Source organism: Mesoplodon mirus (genome assembly GCF_964341445.2).
Source record: "Mesoplodon mirus genome assembly, chromosome: 14".
NCBI lineage: Eukaryota > Metazoa > Chordata > Mammalia > Artiodactyla > Ziphiidae > Mesoplodon > Mesoplodon mirus.
The window spans coordinates 12,747,763-12,768,868 of record NC_138990.1 but is presented as its reverse complement, the minus strand read 5'-3'; the positions used below and the strand labels follow the sequence as shown (position 1 = coordinate 12,768,868).

Below are 21,106 nucleotides of genomic sequence, written 5' to 3'. Positions count from 1 at the left end.
AAAAAAATAAGTATAAAAAATAAAATAAAAAGTGATCCACAAGCCTGTCCCTAGAGAAAGCCATCCTTCTCCTCTCCTTTGTTCCATGCAGGTCATATGAGTCAGGCTGGACCAGGCTGTGTTGAGGTAACACACAACGCCCATGTGAGCCACGGCCATGGTCCTATAAGTGCCCACTGTATTCACCTCTCCTTTCCTCCTGTTCATTTCCTGACTCTTAAAGGCAGTTAGGATCAGAAACCTTCAGATTTTCATCACTAAGCATGATGCTGGGTATTGCTTTAAGTTAGTCTTTATCAGAATAAACACAAGCCTCCTTTTTCTATTTTTTAAGGTTTTTAAAAATTGTCAGAACTCGGTGTTGACTTCTAGTGAATGCTTCTTTAACTCTATTGAGTTTTTTCTTATTTGCCCTGTTAGATTTTTGAAAGTATAAGAACCACTGCGGGGCTTCCCTGGTGGCACAGTGGTTAAGAATCCTCCTGCCAGTGCAGGGGACACGGGTTCGAGCCCTGGTCTGGGAAGATCCCACATGCCGTAGAGCAGCTGGGCCAGTGCACTACAACTACTGAGCCTGCGCTCTAGAGCCTGTGAGCCACAACTGCTGAGCCCGCGTGCCACAACTATTGAAGCCCACGCGCCTAGAGCCCGTGCTCCGCAAGAAGAGAAGCCACCGCAATGAGAAGTCCGTGCACCGCAACGAAGAGTAGCCCCCGCTGGCCGCAACTAGAGAAAGCCCGCGCGCAGCAACGAAGACCCAACGCAGCCAAAAATAAAATAATAAATAAATAAATTAATTAATTAAAAAAAAAAAAAGAACCATTGGGGATCCCTGTTTTGCCTGTTTTATATGTTTTATCATCCATCTGCTGTTAAAAATACCCAAGGGAGAAAAAAAAAATCCAAGGGAGAAAGAAAGAAAAGGTTCCCTGAGGCCCAGATTTCAGAGCATTAACTTAAGAGTGAAGAATTGTGGGGTGGGGGGTGGGGCTGGGGGTTCTTTGGGGTACGACCGCTGATACAAGGCACATTGCGTTCAGGTAACTGTTCCACCGCCCAGTCACTTAGGGTCATCGCTTCTTCCCTGCGCTCTGAAGATGGGACTTTTGTTTTCGCTGAGGGGTGAACTGGGCCTCCGTTAACGTGCACTTGAGGCCGCCTTTTGGTGACCTAACCCGACAGATGTCAGGACGCCTGATGGGGCCACTTTTACCTTGTGCTCAGTGACTATCCAGGGTATTTGGGCCCAAGGGCCGGGTGACTTCTGGAAGCCCACGGGAGGAGAATGGGACTGAACCAGCCCCCATACTGCGGGTGGTGGTGATTTTTTTCTCTCCCCAGAACTGTCTCAACAAACAGCAGCTCCTCTCGGCCATCCGCCAGCTGCAGCAGCTGCTCAAGGGCCAGGAGACACGCTTCGCCGAGGGCGTCCGTCACATGAAGAGCCGGCTGGTGGCGCTGCAGAGCTCTGTGAGCAGAGCGGGCCCGGACACGCCCCCAGGTGGGTCCCCAAGTCACCACCCCGGGCCCCAGGGTCCTCTCCCCGCCCTCATCTCCCTGCCTGGCCAGGGCTCGCAGGGGATTGCGTCGCGGGCCTTCCCCTGCCTCCCCTTCTGTCTGGGGCTGGACGGTAGGAGCGTGTGAAGACGGCGTCTGTCAGCCGTCTCCCCCCATCCTCTGAGTGGCCCCCATTTCCTCTTAGACCTTTTCAGTCCAGGCTCAGCAACCCTCTCGTCTGCATAGCGTCTCCAGAGAACTGTCAAAAGGCACCGCTTGCAGAGCATCACTGCTCTCCCCTGTCCCTATGCAGGTGGACCCTGGGTAGTTCCTTTTTTTTTTAATTTAATAGACTATTTTTTTGAGCAGTTGTCAGTTCACGGCAACACTGGATGCAAAGCACAGACAGGTCCCACAGACACCCTCCCGAGCACACACGGCCTCCCCACCATCAACATCCCGCACTCGTGTGACCCGCGGGTACAGCCTGTGAACGTGAACCAACACTGGCTTCCGTTTTCCAGGCATGAAAACAAGTCCTCCCTCCTCCATGAGTCCCCCGTTAGTGCGGTGGGGTGGGAGGGAGGGGCTGCTGAGGGCAAGTCCCGTTTGTCTGGTGAGGTTACTGGGGGCCCCCCAGACCCCTTCCCCTGGGGGGTTGGACACTGAGAGACACTGGGCCTTTTCCTGGTTGTCCCAGTGACAAGCTTCCATGCTGTCAAGGCCCGGGGGTGGGCGGCTGGATTTCCTCTGGCCTCTCCTCAGGATGATTGAGGGGGGTCAGGCGGAAGGTTGTATGTTTGTTCTGAGTCGTGAACCTACGGAGTATCTGACATCATTTACTCACTTAAGACATTTCTCAAGGGCCTTCTTTGCGATGTGAGATGAAGTTTCCTGAGTTGGGGTTCCTACCTTTTCAGAGACTGTGGTAGCAAATCCAGAGTCTCCACAGCCCTGAGTCGACTCCTGTTTTCCTTGGCTCCACGGGTGCAGAGCTAGACCTGCCGGCCAAACCCCTCACACTTTCCAAGGCGCCGAGAGGCCCCAGCCTTTGGTGGGGCTCATCACAGCCGGACTCCGAGAGGCAGGCAGGGCATCCTTCCCTTCTCCTGCGGATGGGGAAACTGAGGCCAAGAGAAGTGAGTTAGCAGTAGTGGGTCCCAGCTCTGGTGATTTTGTCTTCTGCTAGAGGTTCACCCACACAGATCCTTTCGGTTTTCACGGGATCAGAGCTCCTGCCGTTTCTGGGAGTTTCCAAGAAGAACCTGCAGGAGATAATTTCTACAACTGCTCTGCCCACGTTAGAGGTCCCTGTCCACGAGTATATACAGAAAGGTAGCTATGGTTAAATTACTAATCCTCTTGTCACCAGGTTCAAGGTCTTTCTCCTCTGAACCATACAAGATTTTTCAAAGTGGCCAATTCTCTTTTTAAAGAGTTGCTGTCATGCATCCTGTCTCTCTTGTGTGTTGGACATGGGGCTGGCAGCTGTCAGGACTGCCTGCAGGGGAGGGGGGCGCCACACAGGTGACGGGGGAAGCCAGAAGCTTGCTCCAGATCAAACTGCACGTAGTGGGAAAATTATCTTTTCCTTTTTTTTAGAAGGGCATTTGCAGGCAGTCAGGAAGAATAATTTCTAGTCCTGGAAAATTCTTGGCCTTCCTCTTTCTGGCTTGTGTTCTAAGTATCTCCCTCCTGTTTTCCTAGGAACATCACAATCCAACAGCTTTAGGGCTTATCTCGGCCCCTCATTCCAATCATGTTCCCAAATCACCAGTAATTTAACCATAGCTACCTTTCTAACCATAGCTACCTTCACTGCCAAGCTCATTCTTACATGTTATCCTCCTTCAGGAAGGTGTAGGCAGCTTCCCTGTGGCCCTGTAGGCGCACCAAGACACGATCATGATGAAATGAACCAGCCAAGGGGCACGTCTTTCCACCCAACAGAAACCTTCGGCTCCCATTTGGGAAGTGCTTGTTATTTTTTTTTTTTTAAGATTTTTTGATGTGGACCATTTTTAAAGTCTTTATTGAATTTGTTACAATACTGCTTCTGTTTTATGTTTTGGCTTTTTTGGCCACGAGGCACGTGGGATCTTAGCTCCCCGACCAGGAATCAAACCCGCACGCCCTGCATTGGAAGGCGAAGTCTTAACCACTGGACTGCCAGGGAAGTCCCTGCAAATTGATTTTTAATTAATATGTATCCATTCATTAAGTCTACTGACATTTATGGAGCTGTGTGGAGATACTGACTCCATCCAGTCTGGTACCATTTACCTGTGAGTTGCTCCAGCAGGTAGGTTTTCTTTTTTGAGGGTTTTAAAGATTTCTCTTCCCCAAAGAGACCCTACTCCTTTCCCCCAAAGCATTTTGAATCCTTTTCAGCACAATGCAGTAGTAGATTTTTCAGAGAGAAATATAAAGTTGTGTATTTACAGGGACTGAGACAGCGAGCTGGGAGCGCCCAAGCATTGGGTTGTGGGCTCATCCTGGCTTCCTGCTTACAACGTCATTACCAAGCAATAGCTTCATTTTCATCTGTCTAAAACCCTGAAAATATTTTTACAAATGACACTTGGAACCTACTTTAAAACGTGTTACAAGTGGCTTTGAATTTCCAGCTCAGCTAAATCCAAACCCAACCTGTCACAACTCGGGGCACTCTCCCTTTAGACAAGCGTGGACCACGCGTGGCACTCTGCCGCAGGTGGAGGAGGAACGGGGAGCGTCTCCCTTCTCTCTCCAGCCCACGGTGGTCCTTCAGGAAATCCAGTTGCTTCTGCCTTCACAGCACAGCCAGGGTTGAAGCCACTGCTCCTGGCTCCCTGCTCCCACCCTGGGCTGAGCTGCCTTCATCCTGCCTCTGGCTTCTACCTCCCTGTCTGTCCTCTCTCACACTGGACATTGCACTCAAGCTGCAGCCAGAGTGATGCTGTTCGCGTACAGGTCGGTCACTTCCTGCCTCTCCTCAGACCCTCCAGCGACCCCATCTCATGCCAAGAGCCAGTTACGTGGCCTTTTCTTTCCTTTTCTGGGCCATGTGACTCTTCTCTCTGTCGCTCCCTGATGCTTCTCTGGCTTCATCCCCAGCTACTGTCCAGCCCATCCTCTCCACTGCAGCCACGGTGGTCTCCTGGACATTCCTCAGACCTGCCCGGCACACACCCGCCTCAGGGCCTTTGCACCGGCTGGATCCCTCTCTCCTCCGCAGATATCTGCATGGTCATGCCTTCACCTCATTCAACGTTTTGTCCCAGGGAGACCTCCCCGGCCACCATACCCAAATGGAGCCGTCCTCTGGCATCCCCAGCACTATTCCCTACTTTATTTTCTACATGACACTTGTCACCTCTTGTCACTCCTTGCTATTTGCTTGTGGATCTTGCTTATCACGTGTCTCCCCTGCTAGAAGGGCTCTTCCCGAGAGCTGGGTTTCATCTGTTTTGTTCACTAAGTGTCAGACTCCTAATGTGGTGCCTGGCAGATGGTAAGAACCCAGTAAACAATTTTTCACTCATTCATTTGGTCAAGAATTATTTACTGGGCACTCATTATGTGGCAGACTCTGGGCTGGTGCTGGGATACAGCAGGGACAGGAGGCTGGGCAAGGTCCCTGCCCTCTGGAGCTGCGTTCTGAGGGAGAAACTGACAACAAATGTGGAAACAAGTGTCAATAAGATACAGCCAACAGTTACACGTGCTAGAAGAAAGCAAAGTGAGCTCACAGGGGAGGTTTGAGCAGGACATGGTGGTGAGAGACCACTCTGGGAGGTGGAGGGCATTCGGGTCAAGACTTGGAGAGTGAGAAGCAGCCAGAGATGGGCAGTTCTGGGGAAAGAACATTCCAGGCAGAGAGAAGGGCAAAAGCCAAGGCCTGGAGGTGGGGCTGAGCCCAGCCTGTTCAGGAGAACCAAGGAAACCCCGGGTACGGCTGGGGCTCTGAGAGGGCAGAGCGAGAGGGAGGGCCCTGTGGTGGTGGGGGTCCCAGCTCCCACCCTCCCAGGCTGCCAGGCCCTGCCCACGACCCTGGGAGTCTCTGAGCTGCGGTCTCCTCATCTGTCACCAAGCGGGCATGCATTACCTGTGCCCAAGAGTGCTTTGAGGGTTCGGTGACACGTGGTATGTAAAATGTGCAGCCCAGGGAATTCCCTGGCAGTTCACTGGTTAGGACTCTGTGCTTCCACTGCTGAGGGCCCGGGTTCGATCCCTGCTTGGGGAACTAAGATCCCGCAAGCCGCGCGGTGCAGCCAAAAGATAAGAAAAAATAAAATGTGCAGCCCAGTGCACAGCCCGGAGCAGGCACTCAACCTCAGGGCACTGAGGGTAAGAAGCCTTGTCATCCAGAGTGATGTCTAAACGGCTGTGGGCCTTCTTTTTCTCCTTACAGTTTCCTGCCCTGCTCTGAGCACCCCTCCGGATGGCAGAAAGTTTGGGAGCAAGTACTTAGTGGATCACGAAGTCCATTTTACCTGCAACGCTGGCTTCCGGCTGGTCGGGCCCAGCAGCGTGGTGTGTCTTCCCAACGGCACCTGGACGGGAGAGCGGCCCCACTGTAGAGGTACGGTCCTTCCTCCCCAGGGGCCCGCCAGACGGGAAGGGTCATTCCGGGGGACACTTTTCTGCCTGATTCCTCAACCGCAGAACAGCAGCCAGCGTGTCTGATGACCACAGCCTGGCTTGGGATGGCATCTATCTACATAAGCCCTCGCCAGACCCTCCCAACGATTGAGTCTTCTTGTTTTGCGTATGGGGAAATGGAGGCACAGAGAGGTGAAGGAACTTGCCCAAGGCCACACAGCGGGGGGACAGGGTGAACTGATTCATACCATACACTCTGACCCCAGAGTTGGGGCAAGAAGTCTTCAGTGGGTTAGGGGAGGGGCAAGAAGAGGTACTGCAGGGAAATGTTCCTCCATTGGGCTGCTTTGTTCTGGGGTTGTAGTTTACTGGCGAGCCTCTTGATTGAGGAAATTTCTCAGGTGTCCTTTGTGACTGCTTTGGGACTTGGTGTAGACAGGCTCCAGGAGAGACCATTGGGATGAGAGGGAGGCATGAAAAGGCTTCTTTTCTCTGTGTGAAGCTTGAAAACAGTACTTTCTTGGCACGCATAATTTGTTGGCTTTTTAAAAGTATATGGTCAGGGCTTCCCTGGTGGCTCAGTGGTTGAGAGTCCGCCTGCCGATGCAGGGGATGTGGGTTCGTGCCCCGGTCTGGGAAGATCCCACATGCTGCGGAGCGGCTGGGCCCGTGAGCCATGGCCGCTGAGCCTGCACGTCCGGAGCCTGTGCTCTGCAACGGGAGAGGCCACAACAGTGAGAGGCCCGTGTACTGCAAAAAGAAAAAAAAAAAAAAAAAAAACTCAGTGGGCAGAGGTAGGCTCCAGAACTCCAGGATGGAAAACAGCCATTTAGCTTCCTGGATTAGTTCCCTTTTTCCCTTCTTACTCAGAAGAGCATGTTTTTAAGATCTGAAGCTTCCTGAATTGAGGAAATCATAGCCACAGACCTTGTCCCTTTGACAACATGGGTAACCAAAAAACAACACGAGAGAAATAAATACCCTGTCCCTTACCGCCATGCTGGGAAAAAAGAATTGTTTTCATTCGTCATCCCCACCCTCCCTTTTTTTAAACCTTCATTCATCCATTCATTCAACCAGTTTTCACTGGGTACCAGCTATGCACAAAGCATCGTGTTAGGGATTCAATGCTGAATCTAACAGACACTGCCCGCCCTCACAGGCCTCACACTCCAAGGTGTAGGCAAGACAGGTCACCAAATCGACATTTGTGGTCGGTGCTTCGAAGGGATCTAACAGGGGACTGGGAATAAATCCCATGGGGTGAGGGACAGTTGAGGGTCGCTCTAAGGGGGTGACAAAAACTGAAAGGATGAGCGGGATCCAGCCATGTGATGATGGTGACTTACGGGCAGCCTGAGGAGGATGCCATTCCAGGAAGAGGGTGTGACACATGCAAAGGCCCTGACAAAGGGAAGGATGTGGCATGTTTGAGGAAACGAAACTATAAAATATAGAACCTTGTCGCTGGAGCAGCGTGTGAGCTGAGAGTGAGTGAGTCCAGGTGGAGAGACTCATAGGCCAGCTCTTGTAGCCATAGGGGCCGTGCTGTTGGTGGCGTTTCAGATCCGAGCACAATAAGCAGGTTTAAGAAGAGGGATGTGCTGATTGGATGGGCATGTTGCCGTTGTGCAGACATGCACTAGAGGTGACTAGAAGAGATGGACGCCGGGAAAGCACTTAGGTGGCCGTTAGCAGGTCCAGGGCAGAGATACAGCCCGGGAGACTGAAAGTGAACCTGGAGACAGAACTGATAGAACTTATCCCATGTGGGATGTGAGCAGGAAAAGAAGGCAAGGCTCCCAGGCTCCCAGACAGGGTGCATGAGACAACGAAGACGCAGCGACACATGTAGGTTTGTTTTGGGTTGTTGTGTTTATTTCGCTGTCGTTGATTTATAATACTGTGTTAGTTTCAGATGTACGGCTTCAGATTCTTTTCCATTACAGGTTATTGCAAGGTACTGAATATAGTTCCCTGTGTTACACAGAAAATCCTTCTTGTTTATCTATTTTATATATACTAATGTGTATCTGCTAAACCCAAACTCCTCATTTACCCCTTCCTTCCCGTATCCCCTTTTTAATCATAATTTTGTTTTCTGTGTCTGTGAGTCTGTTTCTGTTTTGTGAGTTGATTTGTATTATCTTTTCAGATTCCACATATAAGTGATATCATGTAATATTTGTCTTTCTCTGTCTTACTTCACTTTGTATGATCATCTCTAGGTCCATCCATGTGGCTGCAACTGGCCATTATTTCATTCTTTTTTCTCTTGGTGGGAATGTAAATTAGTAGGTTTGTTTTAAACAACCTGTGTGTGGGTCGTTGACAGAATTCCATTTTGGTCACGTTAACATGTCTGTGCAACATCCCAGTAGAGATCCATACATTCAACCCACAGAGACCATCGGGCACAGTGCCGTGCCCTGGTTACCAGTCCCAGTGAGGCTCCAAGCACTTTCTGCCCACTGCATCTCGGTGTTGGTGTCGCCAAGGAAAACACAAAGCAGTCGGGCCCTGGCTGGAGCAACGCTGTCCTCATACAGAGTAGACAGAGCAAGATCAGCTCCAGCCGTGGGCGTCCGTCCCCCAGGGTGGGTGGGTCTCTCTCAGCAGCAGTTGCACAGGGCAGCTCACCTGCATGCAGTGGATGGACCCTCTCCCCGCCCCTCCACTTCCCCAAGGAAGCTGAAACACTGGAGCTGAGGGCGTGCCTGAGGGCCATCGACATAACAACTTCAGCAGAACAAAAGAGCATTGGTGGAGCAGGAAGCAGGGAAAGATATGGCCACATGAGGTGGTAAACCCAGCATAGGCTGTGGGGATGCTTTATCCCATGTTGAGGGAGTGTGCCAGGCCCAGTGGGGGGCCAAAGACGTCCTTTCCCAATAGAGTTAGGTGGACAGTTGGATGCAAAGTCTGGTGTCAAGGGCAAAGGAGGGTCAGAGAGAAGCAGTTGGGAAATATTAGCATAATGATGGTGTTTAAATCCATGGACAGTGAGTGATAAGAGCACCCAGAGAAGAGGGTAGAGAGAGAAAAGAAGTAGCTCAAGGGACTTACCTGGTGGCACAGTGGTTAAGAATCCACCTGCCAATGCAGGGGACATGAGCTTGAGCCCTGGTCCGGGAAGATCCCACGTGCCACGGAGCAACTAAGCCCGTGCGCCACAACTACTGAGCCTGTGCTCTAGAGCCCGCAAGCCACAACTACTGAGCCCACGTGCTGCAACTACTGAAGCCCGTGCACCTAGAGCCCGTGCTCTGCAAGAAGAGAAGCCACCACAATGAAAAGCCCGCACACCGCAACAAAGAGTAGCCCCTGCTTGCCACAACTAGAGAAAGCCCGCACGCAGCAACGAAGACCCAACACAGCCAAAAATAAACAAATAAATAAACTCATATCAGATCCTGCCTCTAAAAAAAAAAAAAAAAAAGAAGAAGTAGCTCAGGACCCAGACAAAGGAGGGCAAAGGAGACAGGAAGAGCCCACAGAGGCAAACCACAGCGAGACTGTGGAAAAGTAGGGTCGTGCACTGGATTTGGTGTCTGGAAGGTTATCTTCGAGTCAGAATAGAGCACAGCTTCAGTTCCCTTGCCTTCATATCATGAGGCCCTTCCTCAGAGACCTTTAAACATCAATTGAAAGACCTCTGATATAGTAGCCACTTGATAATTAGTTACTGTGAAACTGACTGGCTGGCTGATTTACCAAATGCTTGAGTGAGGGAATGAATGAATGGGGGATTATATTTAGAAACTATGAATTTCCTTCCAGACTTTTATCTAAGCAGATATATGCAAATTTTACATATTCAACATCTTCTGTGTGTAGATATTAACACAAGTTAATCTCCATTAACTCTTCTTTCTAAACATAACTTTTAATGATTATGAAGCACTTCCTCATAAGGGCTATTCTATACTTAACTATTCCTCTGTTGCTTCTATAATCATAACCAATGCTGAGACAATCAAGCTTTTTTTCTTTTCCATTATGGTTTATCACAGGATATTGAATATAGTTCCCTGTGCTCTACAGCAGGACCATGTTGTTTATCCCTTCTATATGTAATAGTTTGCATCTGCCAATTCCAACCTCTCATTCCATCCCCCCCGCCACTGCCACAGTGTGGTATTTGTCTTTCTCTGCCTGACTTACTTCCCTTAGTGTGATAATCTCTGGGTCCATCCATGTAGCTGCAAATGGCATTATTTCATTCTTTTTCATGGTTGAGTAATATTCCATTGTGTGTGTGTATATATATATATATATATATATATATATATATACACCACATCTTCTTTATCCATTCATCAAGACAAGCAATCTTAAAACATTTTTCATTATGAAAAAATTCAAACATTCAAAAGTAGAAAGAATAGTTTAATGGTTCTCAGCTACTCATAGCCCAGTAATTATCAACACAGCAAATCCCTTAATATCTTGAAATATCTAGTCAGGGTAAACGTTTCTCCAATTGTCTCTCATATTTTTAACACTTTGTTTGAACCAGGGTCCAAATAAGTTCCATACGTTGCAGTTGGTTGATGTGTCTCCTACACCTTTTCAATCCATCGTCGTCTTGAAGGAGACAACTCCTCTTCCCCGTCTCCCATTCCTTTGCAGTTTATTTGTTGAAGAAAATGGGTTGTTTCCCACAGCCTTGATCTTGCTCACTGCATCCCTGTGGGGTCATTTAACATGACCTGCATTTCTTTTGTCTGTGTGTCCAGTTTTACTGAGATATAATGACATACAGCACTGCGTAAGTTTAAGGTGTACAGCATAACTACTTGACTTCCATATATTGTGAAATGATTACCACAAGAAGTTTAGTTAACATTCATCATCTCCTACAGATACAAAAAAAAAATGTTTTTTTTCCCCTTGTGATGAGAACTCTTAGGGTTTACTCCCTTTCAAATATACTACACAGCAGAGTTAACCACAGTCGTCACGTTGTACATTATATGCCTAGTACTTATCTTATGACTGGAAGTTTGTAAGTTTTTGGTCTCTGTATTTCTTATAAACTGGCAGCTACCTCCAGAGGCTTGATCAGATTCTGGTGAGATTTTTGTACTGTTTGGGCAAAGCGGCGGTACATACTTCTGCTGGGAAGTCCCTGCTGTCCGTCATCTCTCTTCCTGTGATGCTGCGCCTTGGTAAGCATCACTGTCCTCATGCTGACCTCTCTCCAGTGGTTCCTTGAAGGAGGGACTCAGGGGGGCAATTGCCCGAGTTCTTACACTTTCAAGAAGTGTACAGCTTTACCAGCCAACGACCGTTGGACGTCAGATACATGTCTCACAGTTTCTTGAGCATCTTAAACGTGTTCTCCCACGTCTCCTGGTTTAACAGATACTGTTGTTGCTATCAAGTCTTCGTGCCTGGATGCCCAAAGGATTTTTAAATGTTTCTTGAAAATCCAATAATTGTATTGGGGTCCGGCTCAGTACTGGTCTTTCTGGGTCAATTTTCTCAGGTGTGGGGTTCATCTTTGCATCAAGAAGTTTCAGTGGCTGGAGCAATCTGGCCCCAAGGATCTCTGGAAACTTCTCACTTCAAAGCTCCAGTGTGGAGGAGACTCGAATAGGAGGAGAATCCAAATTGAGCCCAACAAGGAAAATCGGCGCAAAAGAATGAAAGGGATGGTCCAGGTAAAAGTCAGAGAGAGGATGGGGCGGAGCAGAGAAGGCATGAGCCACCCTGACAAACAACTAAAGGGGGAGATTAAGAGTCAGTAAGTCAGAAAAGCTATGTGGGAAAACTTATTTCCGCTCAATATGAGTAACAGAACAGGACTCTTGCCAAATTCCATACAAATTATTATAAGAAAACAGAGAATAAACCCTCTACAGTCAATGAAGGAATCCCAGAAAGACATGACCATAAAAAAAGATGAAAACTGTAACCTGGCATTTCCAAACAAGTGGAAAGAAATTTTAAAAAGATGAAAACGATGAAAGGACAATATAAATAAAAATCAGAAAACCTTAGAAATGAGGTGATTAGAGAAATGGAAAATTTGAAGCAAGATGATAAAACAACAGGAAACAGAAATAAAAGAGGAAAAATCAGCTCATGCATGTAAAACACTTAGCTTAGTTCCAGGGAAACAGTAAGTGCTCAGTAAACAGATTAAAATGGAATTATCATCCATGCTTTTGGCTTTCCAGCCTCTCCATAGTCTCTGCCAGTACCCTCTTTTTTTTTTTTTGAAGTAGGGTTGATTTACAATATTGTATTAGTTTCAGGTGTGCAGCAAAGTGATTCGGATATATATATATATATATATATATATATATATATATATATATATATACTTTTTCAGATTCTTTTCCATTATAGATATTACAAGATATTGAGTATAGTTCCCCTGTGCTATACAGAAGGACCTTGTTGTTTATCTATTTTATACATAGTAGTGTGTCTATGTTAATCCCAAACTCCTAATTTATCCCTTCCCTGTCCCTTTCCCGTTTGGTAACCATAATTTTGTTTTCTATGTCTGTGAATCTGTTTCTGTTTTGTAAATGAGTTGATGTGCATTCTTTTTTTTAGATTCCACATATAAATGGTATCCTATAATGTTTGTCTTTCTCTGACTTACTTCACTTAGTATGATAATCTCTAGGTCCATCCATATTGCTGCAAATGGCAATATTTCATTCTTTATGGTTGAGTAATACTCCATTGTTTATATACCACATCTTCTTTATCAGTTCATCTGTCGATGGACATTTAGGTTGTTTCCATGCCTTGGCTATTGTCAATAGTGCTGCTATGGGGACCTCCCTGGCGGCGCACTGGTTGGGAATCCGCCTGCCAATGCACGGGACACGGGTTCGAGCCCTGCTCTGGGAAGATCCCACATGCCGCAGAGCAACTAAGCCCGTGAGCCACAACTACTGAGCCTGTGCTCTAGGGCCTGTGTGCCACAACCACTGAGCCTGCGTACCACAACTTCTGAAGCCCACGCACCTAGAGCCCGTGCTCCTCAACAAGAGAAGCCACCATAATGAGAAGCCTGCACACCACAACGAAGAGTAGTCCTCGCTCACCACAACTAGAGAAAGCCCACGTGTAGCAACAAAGACCCGACGCAGCCAAAAATATAAAAAGTAAAAATAAATTTTAAAAAAATAGTGCTGCTGTGAACATTGGGGTGCATGTATCTTTTCAAATTAGAGTTTTCGTCTTTTCCAGATACATGCCCAGGAGTGGGATTGCTGATCATATAACTCTACCATAAGGAACCTCCATACTGTTTTCCATAATGGCTGCACCAAGTTACATTCCCACCAAAAGTGTAGGAGGGTTCCCTTTTCTCCACACCCTCTCAAACATTTGTTATTTGTAGGCTTTTTTTTTTTTTTTTTTTTGCGGTACGCGGGCCTCTCACTGTTGTGGCCTCTCCCGTTGCGGAGCACAGGTTCCGGACGCCTGTGGCTCAGGCCAGCAGCCATGGCTCAGGGGCCCAGCCGCTTCGCGGCATGTGGGATCTTCCCGGACCGGGGCACGAACCCGCGTCCCCTGCATCGGCAGGCGGACTCTCAACCACTGCGCCACCAGGGAAGCCCCTGTAGGCTTTTTAATGATGGCCGTTCTGACCGGTGTGAGGTGGGACCTCATGGTAGTTTTGATTTGCATTTCTCTAGTTATTAGCGATGCCGAACATCTTTTCATGTGCCTGTTGGCCATCTGTATGCTTTCCTTGGAGAAACGTCTATTTAGGTCTACCAGTGTCTTCTTTATAGCTCTGAAGTCGCCATGCATTTAGCTAAATGCCACAGCTTGGACAGATAAGAATGTGATGACAACTGTACCTCAATCAGGTCACAGATGGGGCGCCAGAACTGGACATCAGACCATGGAATGCCTGACATTGTATCAAGATAAGAAATAAAGAGAGTCGAATGGAACCTGTCTAGAAATGAAAATCCTGGGGAACAAGATCCAGACGGGAGCGGGGCACCTCTGCATTTCTCGATCAAGCCAATGATTCCATCCCACCCTATGCGCACCCACACCCACACCCACACCAGCCAGGTGCAGCTAGACTCAGTGCCTTCCACTGGAAGCCCAGCAGGGGACAGACAATGGCGCTGGTCACCGCCCCGGGGCCAAACCGAAAGATTCTCCGGTTCACGGTCTTTGGCTCTCTGCCCATAACTTCCCAGCCTAGTGATCTGCCCACTTTCAGACTTTGCTGGGGAGCAATGATGGTGCTGGACAGTGGGCAGAAACAGGAATTCCAAGCTCTGGGGCATTTGTGTCGTTCCAGACACATTCCTGGAAACCGGTCATCTGAAAACAGAACATAGAGGGGGCGATCGCTGAGGTTCCCCTCCCCAGGCTGAGGTTACTGAGGAATTGGAATGGCTCCTTCTCCAGGGATAGCAGCATTTGGATGGTCTGGGTCCTTTCACAATTAATAGAATCCATGTAATCGTCTACATAACATCCCAATTACGAGGAGGCTGAGGAGAAGCCAAAGTCCCTGCCAACCCACCCACAGGAAGGCTGCTGTTCTCATCAGGAGCAAAGCACCTTTTCCTCCCTCCTGATAGACACAGCAGGAAAGGATGCTCTTATGCCAACAAGAAGGTACTTCCAGTTTTCTTTCCCAAGATGCTGTGGTCAAGTCAGTGAACTGACAAACCTTTCCTCCCTGGTGGAAACGTCCTGTGCTCTGTGCGTTAAAACTGGGCTTAAGGAGCTCACAACAAGCAGATGTGGGCCGAGGGTCTTAAAAAATCATTTTTTCTCATTAGAAAATTTATTGTGGAAAAACGGAAGAGTATAAAAAATAAGCAAAAATTACCTGTAATCTACCACACAGAGAAAAATCTATTAAAACCTATTAAACCTATTAAATTTTTATTTTACTTTATTACTATCATATTTTTTGGCCACGCCACTCGGCTTGCAGGATCCTAGTTCCCCGACCAGGGATTGAACCTGGGCCCCCGTCCGTGAAAGCGCTGAGTCCTAACCACTGGACTGCCAGGGAAGTCCCTAAACCTATTAAAATTTTAAACGTGTTTAATATATCTCTCTATGTATTTCCCACAGGACCATTGTGTATATGAGCAAAGAACATTTCCCTTTTCCGACATTAAAGAAATGTCAAGGTCAAGATTAACTCCTCCCTGGTCGCACAGGAAATAATGAGCACAGGAGGGTGTCTGGGTGGGAATTGGGAAAGAGTTCGTTTTCCCCATCTCTGGACATTCTGATGGGCCACGCCTCTCTCTTATAACCCTCTGAATTGAGTTCTCGTTCAGAAGGTGTTCTACCTGGGAGCTGGTTGATAGGGGCAGAGTTGGGGAGCTGTAAGGCTCGACGCAAAGGCAATGGGGGCACAGGCCACACGTAGTTGCCTCTGCCCCGCTACAGCGTCTACGCTGCAAATTAGAAAATGGTGCCTCTGGGTGGAACACAGCTGGGTGATGGGCCAGCTCCCACAGGCAGAGCTCCAGGTGGGCGCCGCGTGTGCCAGGGTCCGTGGCCTGCTGAATGGAGGGTAGGCTACGTCTCAGCCCCACTGGCCCCCTCCCAGCTCTTGCTCTTGCTGGGAGGGGCCGTGGCATGAGCAGAGTGGGGAGGTGACAAACTGGAGTCACCTGCCATGGAAAGAAAGTGACCCCATCTTTGTTTTCTGTTTGTTCGTTTTAGAAGTAGAACTCACATACCTGTATTGGAAACGTATTTATTTTCCTAGATATCAGCGAATGCTCCAGCCAGCCTTGTCAGCATGGTGGCACATGTGTGGAAGGCGACAACCAGTACAAATGCATTTGTCCTCCGGGAAGGACGGGGAGCCGCTGTCAGCATCAGGCCCAGACTGGTACGTAGCGGCTGTGGGGCTGGGGGAGGATGGTCTGCTGCAGAGAGAGAAGTAGGACCCTGGTCATGGGTCACCAAAGGCAGACCAGGCGGGATGTCCTCTGTTTTACATCCAAGGATCCCTCTGGTTCCCTGAAGTGGTTCTTTGGGATGGCGTTTAGTTCTTTTGTGGAACCAGAGTTTTGATCCTTCTTATGGAAGAAAATGCAAGTGGAAGGACTGACCCCACCCTGAAAACCCTCCAGATTGGGAACTTGGCCTGAGAAACTCCTTTGCTGCCACCTTCACATGGTTGACTTTTCCTCTGCACGTCAGCCAAACAGCTTCTCCTGCAGACGCTCTCATCCCATCCTGCAAAATTCGTAGTTACTGACACAGGCCAAAGTATTTTCAGAGCTGGATGAACTAGACGTTCGACTGGTGATGAGATTATGATCCACACTTGAGTCTCAACATTTGTCCAGCCTGAAGGTCTAGCTGTCACACTGTGGCTGTTTTTGCAGGTGCCAAGAAAATCCAGTGGTAAGGACTCTATGGCGGATGGGTGGCGGTTCTACACTATGCTGCAGCCAACATTTCTTATATAAGAAAATCAAAACCAGGACTTCCCTGGCGGTCCAGCAGTTGAGACTCCATGCTTCCACTTCAGGGGGTGCAGGTTCGATCCCTGGTCAGGGAACTAAGAGCCTGCATGCCATGAAGTAAAACAAAAAAAAAGTCAAAACCTAAAGATGTCTTATTCCTTTGCCAGAAAAGCCTGAAGTGTCCTGTCTGACTGTCTTTGATTTCTGAGTGGAATCTTGGTGGGGGGGTAGGAATTGGTGTCCAGAGAGTACAAGCTTTGTCAATACTTGATATCCTCGCATTGGACCCAGCTCAAGGTCAGGTTTAAATGTTGTCCCCAGAGATCTGCTGCTTAATGTGTCTTGATTCCGTTCAGCTGAGTCACCCTGCTGCACTTTCTCAGGAAGAGCCCAGAGGCCCCCTGACAGCGCCTGTCCCTGGGGCTGCCCTATGTGGAAACAGGGCCTTCTTGGCAGCCTCACTGCTTCTCCCCCTATTTAGAACCAGGAAGGAAAAAGAAATGGCTCCCTTTCAACCCAACTGGGCTGGTCCTGGACACTGAGTGTTCTAAGCCCCAACTGCCAGGGCTTCTGCTGTCGGGACCTTCAGGCAATTGATCCTCAGGCCCAGGGGACGGTTTATATAGAAATTATCCCCATGCCAGGAACATCTGCGAGGAAGTGGAAGGCAGGAGTGAGCAGGAGCATCGGAAGCCAGTTCACGTCCTCACAGGATCCATGAACAAGGCTTCTTGCTCACCTGGTCCCCCAGCCTGCAGCCTTCCTTCCCACCAGCTCTCCCTGTGTCTTTCCAGCTCCCAGTGGGGAGCCTCTCCGATTCCTTTTTTTAAAAAAATACATTCACCATTTTTTTCTATTGTAAAATATACATAACATAAAATGTACCATTTTAACCATTTTAAGTGTACGATGGTTCAGTGGCATTAAGTACATTCCAACTGTTGTGCTACCATCACCACCATCCACCTCCAGAACTCTTTTCATCTTGCAAACCTGAAACTCTGTGCCCGTGAAACAGCAACTCCTCCCCACCCTTCCCCCAACAACCATCCTCTTGTCTGTCTGGATGAATCTGACCACTAAGAACCTCACGTAAGTGGAATCATACAGCAAGAGTCCTCTTGTGCGTCACATTACATTTACCACCGATTCCTTTGCGGTCTCTTCTGACCATACGAGAGCTCTCAATCCTTTGAAAACTTTCAAAAACTAACACTTTTTTTTCTGATAAGAAAATTGATTTATGTCCTTAGTTACAACCAACAAAAAGCTTAGACACTTTTAGGAAAGTATTTTAAACATACAAAAAAGAACCCTGAAAAAGAAGTAGTGTTTTAAGCTCCAGAGTTTTTTTTTTTTAATTAATTTTTACTGGAGTATAGTTGATTTACAATGTTGTGTTAGTTTCTGCTGTACAGCAAACTGAATCAGTTATACAGATACATATATCCACTCTTTTTAAGATTCTTTTCCCATATAGGCCATTACAGAGTATTGAGTAGAGTTCCCTGTGCTATACAGTAGGTCCTTATTAGTTATCTGTGTTATATATAGTCGTGTGTATATGTTAATCCCAATCTCCCAATGTATCCCTCCCCCCTTCCCCCTTGGTAACCAGAAGTTTGTTTTCTACATCTGTCACTCTATTTCTGTTTTGTAAATAAGTTCATTTGCACCCTTTTTTAGATTCCACATATAAGCGATACCATATGATATTTGTCTCTCGGTGTCTGACTTACTTCACTCAGTATGACAATCTCGAGGTCCATCCATGTGGCTGCAAATGGCATTATTTCGATAAGCTGCATAGTTTTATTTAAACTACAGTGATCACGGCTAGAATTTTGGTGTTTTAAGCCTTTGTAAGTGAAACGCGGATTTAACGTCGCTGTGGTCCTCAGGGTGCAGTTGCGTGCGTCGTTCTATTCGGGTGCGTCCCCTGTCCTTCGCCCCTTCCGGTGGGCCCTGGACCGACGGCTGGGTTTCGGTTAATTCCGTGCCTTTCCTTTCCCTACAACAGAGTAAGCTCTGAGAAGGGGCCACGCCCTGATCTCGGCGCTCCTCCAAGGTCAGGCCCAGGTGCGCCGGGCCCGGCCCTAAGGGTGTTTTCTCCCCGCAGTCGCCCTCGAGGGCAGCGAGGCGGGGGACCTCGCCTTCAGCCGCGCGCCGCGATGCGCGCAGGTGGAGCGGACGCAGCACTGCAGCTGCGAGGCCGGATTCCACCTGAGCGGCGCCGCCGAAGACAGCGTCTGCCAGGGTAGGCGCGGGCTCGGCCGGGGGAGGGAGGCGGAGGTGGGGACGCTGGGGTTGTGAGGAGAGGGCCTCCAACCTGCAGCACCCCCCACCGGGCGCTCCCCGCCCCGGCCTAGGGGCGGAGTGCGCGCGGCCGGCGGCTTCCCGGGCGTGGTCTCAGAAAGGCCCGCCCACCTTGCGGCTTAGGTAAGTGTGGCGCAGATGGTTGCTAGGACACAGCCAGTGCGGAGACATCAGGAGCGGTCCTAAGAAAGCCAGATTGTAGAGAAAGCAGCCAGGGGTCCCCGGTCTCCCCCCGGACACGCACACTCGTCTAGGAGAGCCTTCAGGCCCCTTATCCGCTCCCTCTTGGCTGGGATCGCAGGGCAGGTGGCAGGCAGGAGCTAGAGTCGCTGTGACGTAGACAGCCCCTCGCTCCCCGCACTCCGCCCCCCCCGGAGTTGTGCAGGGGACTGGGCTCATTCTCTGGCCCCCTCTCGGCTTAGCTTTACTGACTGGCCCACTTTTGCAAACCTCTCCCGATTATTGAAGTTCCTTCTGGAAACAACTCAAACCATTGGTTCAAACCTAAGAATTGGCCGTTTGGTGCCAACAGCCTCATTTTACAGCAGCAGAAACCCTCCTACACCACTCCTAAAGATGAGGAGGGTTAAGGTGGGGCTGGGAACCAGGGTGGGAGTCTCGGTCTGCAGCCCCACGCCTTCCTCCCTGGGCTGCTGGGCCTGACTTGACAGCCTCTGCAGGGTCTCCCCAGGTAGTCATCAGCCTTAGAGGAGCTGGCCTCAGGTCGACCACATCAGCCCCCCGACTCCTCCCTTCAGCCCTCGGGGTCCTTGGCTTGGGACAAAGGGGAGCGCTCCTGCATGCTCTGCCGGGGATAGGGCTTGGTGGCCACACCCGACCCAGCCAGTTAGCCACAGCTGCCAGAGATGGTGACCCAGCAGCCATCCTGGGTCACGGTTAGTGGCCACCCGCCTGGTGGCTCCTGGAGTCATACTGGGCATTTCTGTCCCCAGATGTGAATGAATGCGAGCTCTACGGACAGGAGGGGCGCTCCCGGCTCTGCATGCACGCCTGCGTGAACACCCCCGGCTCCTACCGCTGTGCCTGCCCCAGCGGATACCGGACCCTGGCCGATGGCAAGAGCTGTGAGGGTGAGTGAGGCCGCGGCAGAGGCAGGTGGTCCCAGACTATGATACTCTTTTTATTTTTTATTTTTATTTTTCACGGTACACGGGCCTCTCACCGTTGTGGCCTCTCCTGTTGCGGAGCACAGGCTCCAGACGCGCAGGCTCAGCGGCCATGGCTCACGGGCCCAGCCGCTCCGTGGCATGTGGGATCTTCCCGGACCGGGGCACGAACCCGTGTCCCCTGCATCGGCAGGCGGACTCTCAACCACTGTGCCACCAGGGAAGCCCCGGTCCCAGACTATGGCTCTGAACTACTGGGGGAGGAGGAGAGGGCACAGGGCTCCTCCATGGGCTGACATGGAACCTGAGAGAACAGGCAGCTCCCCAGTGACGTCCTAGTGGGGCTCCACTGCGGGGCTCAGAGGAGTGGGTCACCTGGGACTAGAGGGAGAAAGCATCCAGACAGCCATCACCCATCATCCATCCATCCATCCATCCTTCCATCCCACAAGTATTCACGAAGGCCCACGTAGGATTATGCGGAGGTTGGGAAGAAACCCAGCCTCCAGCCCGGGAACTCACGTGTGAAGGGAGCAGAGAACATATAAAGGGCATGACATGAGCCACGGAGGGCAGAGTCCTGGGCCCTCTGGCGGAGGAGGCAGGTCTGGGAGAAGTGTTGTGACCAGTAGCACTCGTCCGTGCCCTCCAGCACCTCTGTAACCTGTCATGGCCGGGGGAGGAGGATGGGATCCAGGGAGGGGAGTTCCCCAGCACTTCCACCAGGTCTGGATTTCAAATGGTTAAGGGCGACCGGGCTTCCAGTTTTAAGAATCAGTACTGGGTATTTGGAAAGTTCACTGCGTGTGGAGCAGCTCATTCCAGTGCCTGTCGGGCCATTCATGTAGTCCCGTCAGTGATGGAGGGGGTGTCGGGGGTCTTCACCCTCACTGGGTGTCCGGTATTTCAGATGTCGATGAGTGTGTGAGCCCGCAGCACGTGTGCCCCCGGGGTACCGTGTGCATCAACACGGGTGGAGGCTTCCAGTGCGTCAGCCCCGAGTGCCCCGAGGGCAGCGGCAACGTGAGCTACGTGAAGACCTCTCCGTTGTGAGTATAGCCAGGGCCACCCATGGCTGAGCACGTACATCCCTCACCCAGGCCTCCTGGGGGCTGGGCTGCATTCTTCCTTCGGCGTTCT

At 49.9% G+C, this 21,106-nt stretch overlaps 1 protein-coding gene across 2 annotated transcripts in view; it reads left to right on the top strand.

Annotated features, from left to right (window-relative positions):
* The window catches only part of FBLN7 (fibulin 7), a 44,069-nt gene that overhangs the window by 20,152 nt on the left and 2,811 nt on the right, over positions 1-21,106 (top strand). The window contains exons 2-7 of one of the 2 annotated variants that reach the window (XM_082642471.1): positions 1,342-1,501; positions 5,891-6,061; positions 15,815-15,940; positions 18,643-18,780; positions 19,793-19,930; positions 20,877-21,015. In XM_082642471.1, the coding sequence (XP_082498597.1) occupies positions 1,342-1,501; positions 5,891-6,061; positions 15,815-15,940; positions 18,643-18,780; positions 19,793-19,930; positions 20,877-21,015 (872 nt within the window). The remainder of the gene's footprint in view (positions 1-1,341; positions 1,502-5,890; positions 6,062-15,814; positions 15,941-18,642; positions 18,781-19,792; positions 19,931-20,876; positions 21,016-21,106) is intronic. The other variant, XM_082642472.1, reaches the window with a different exon arrangement.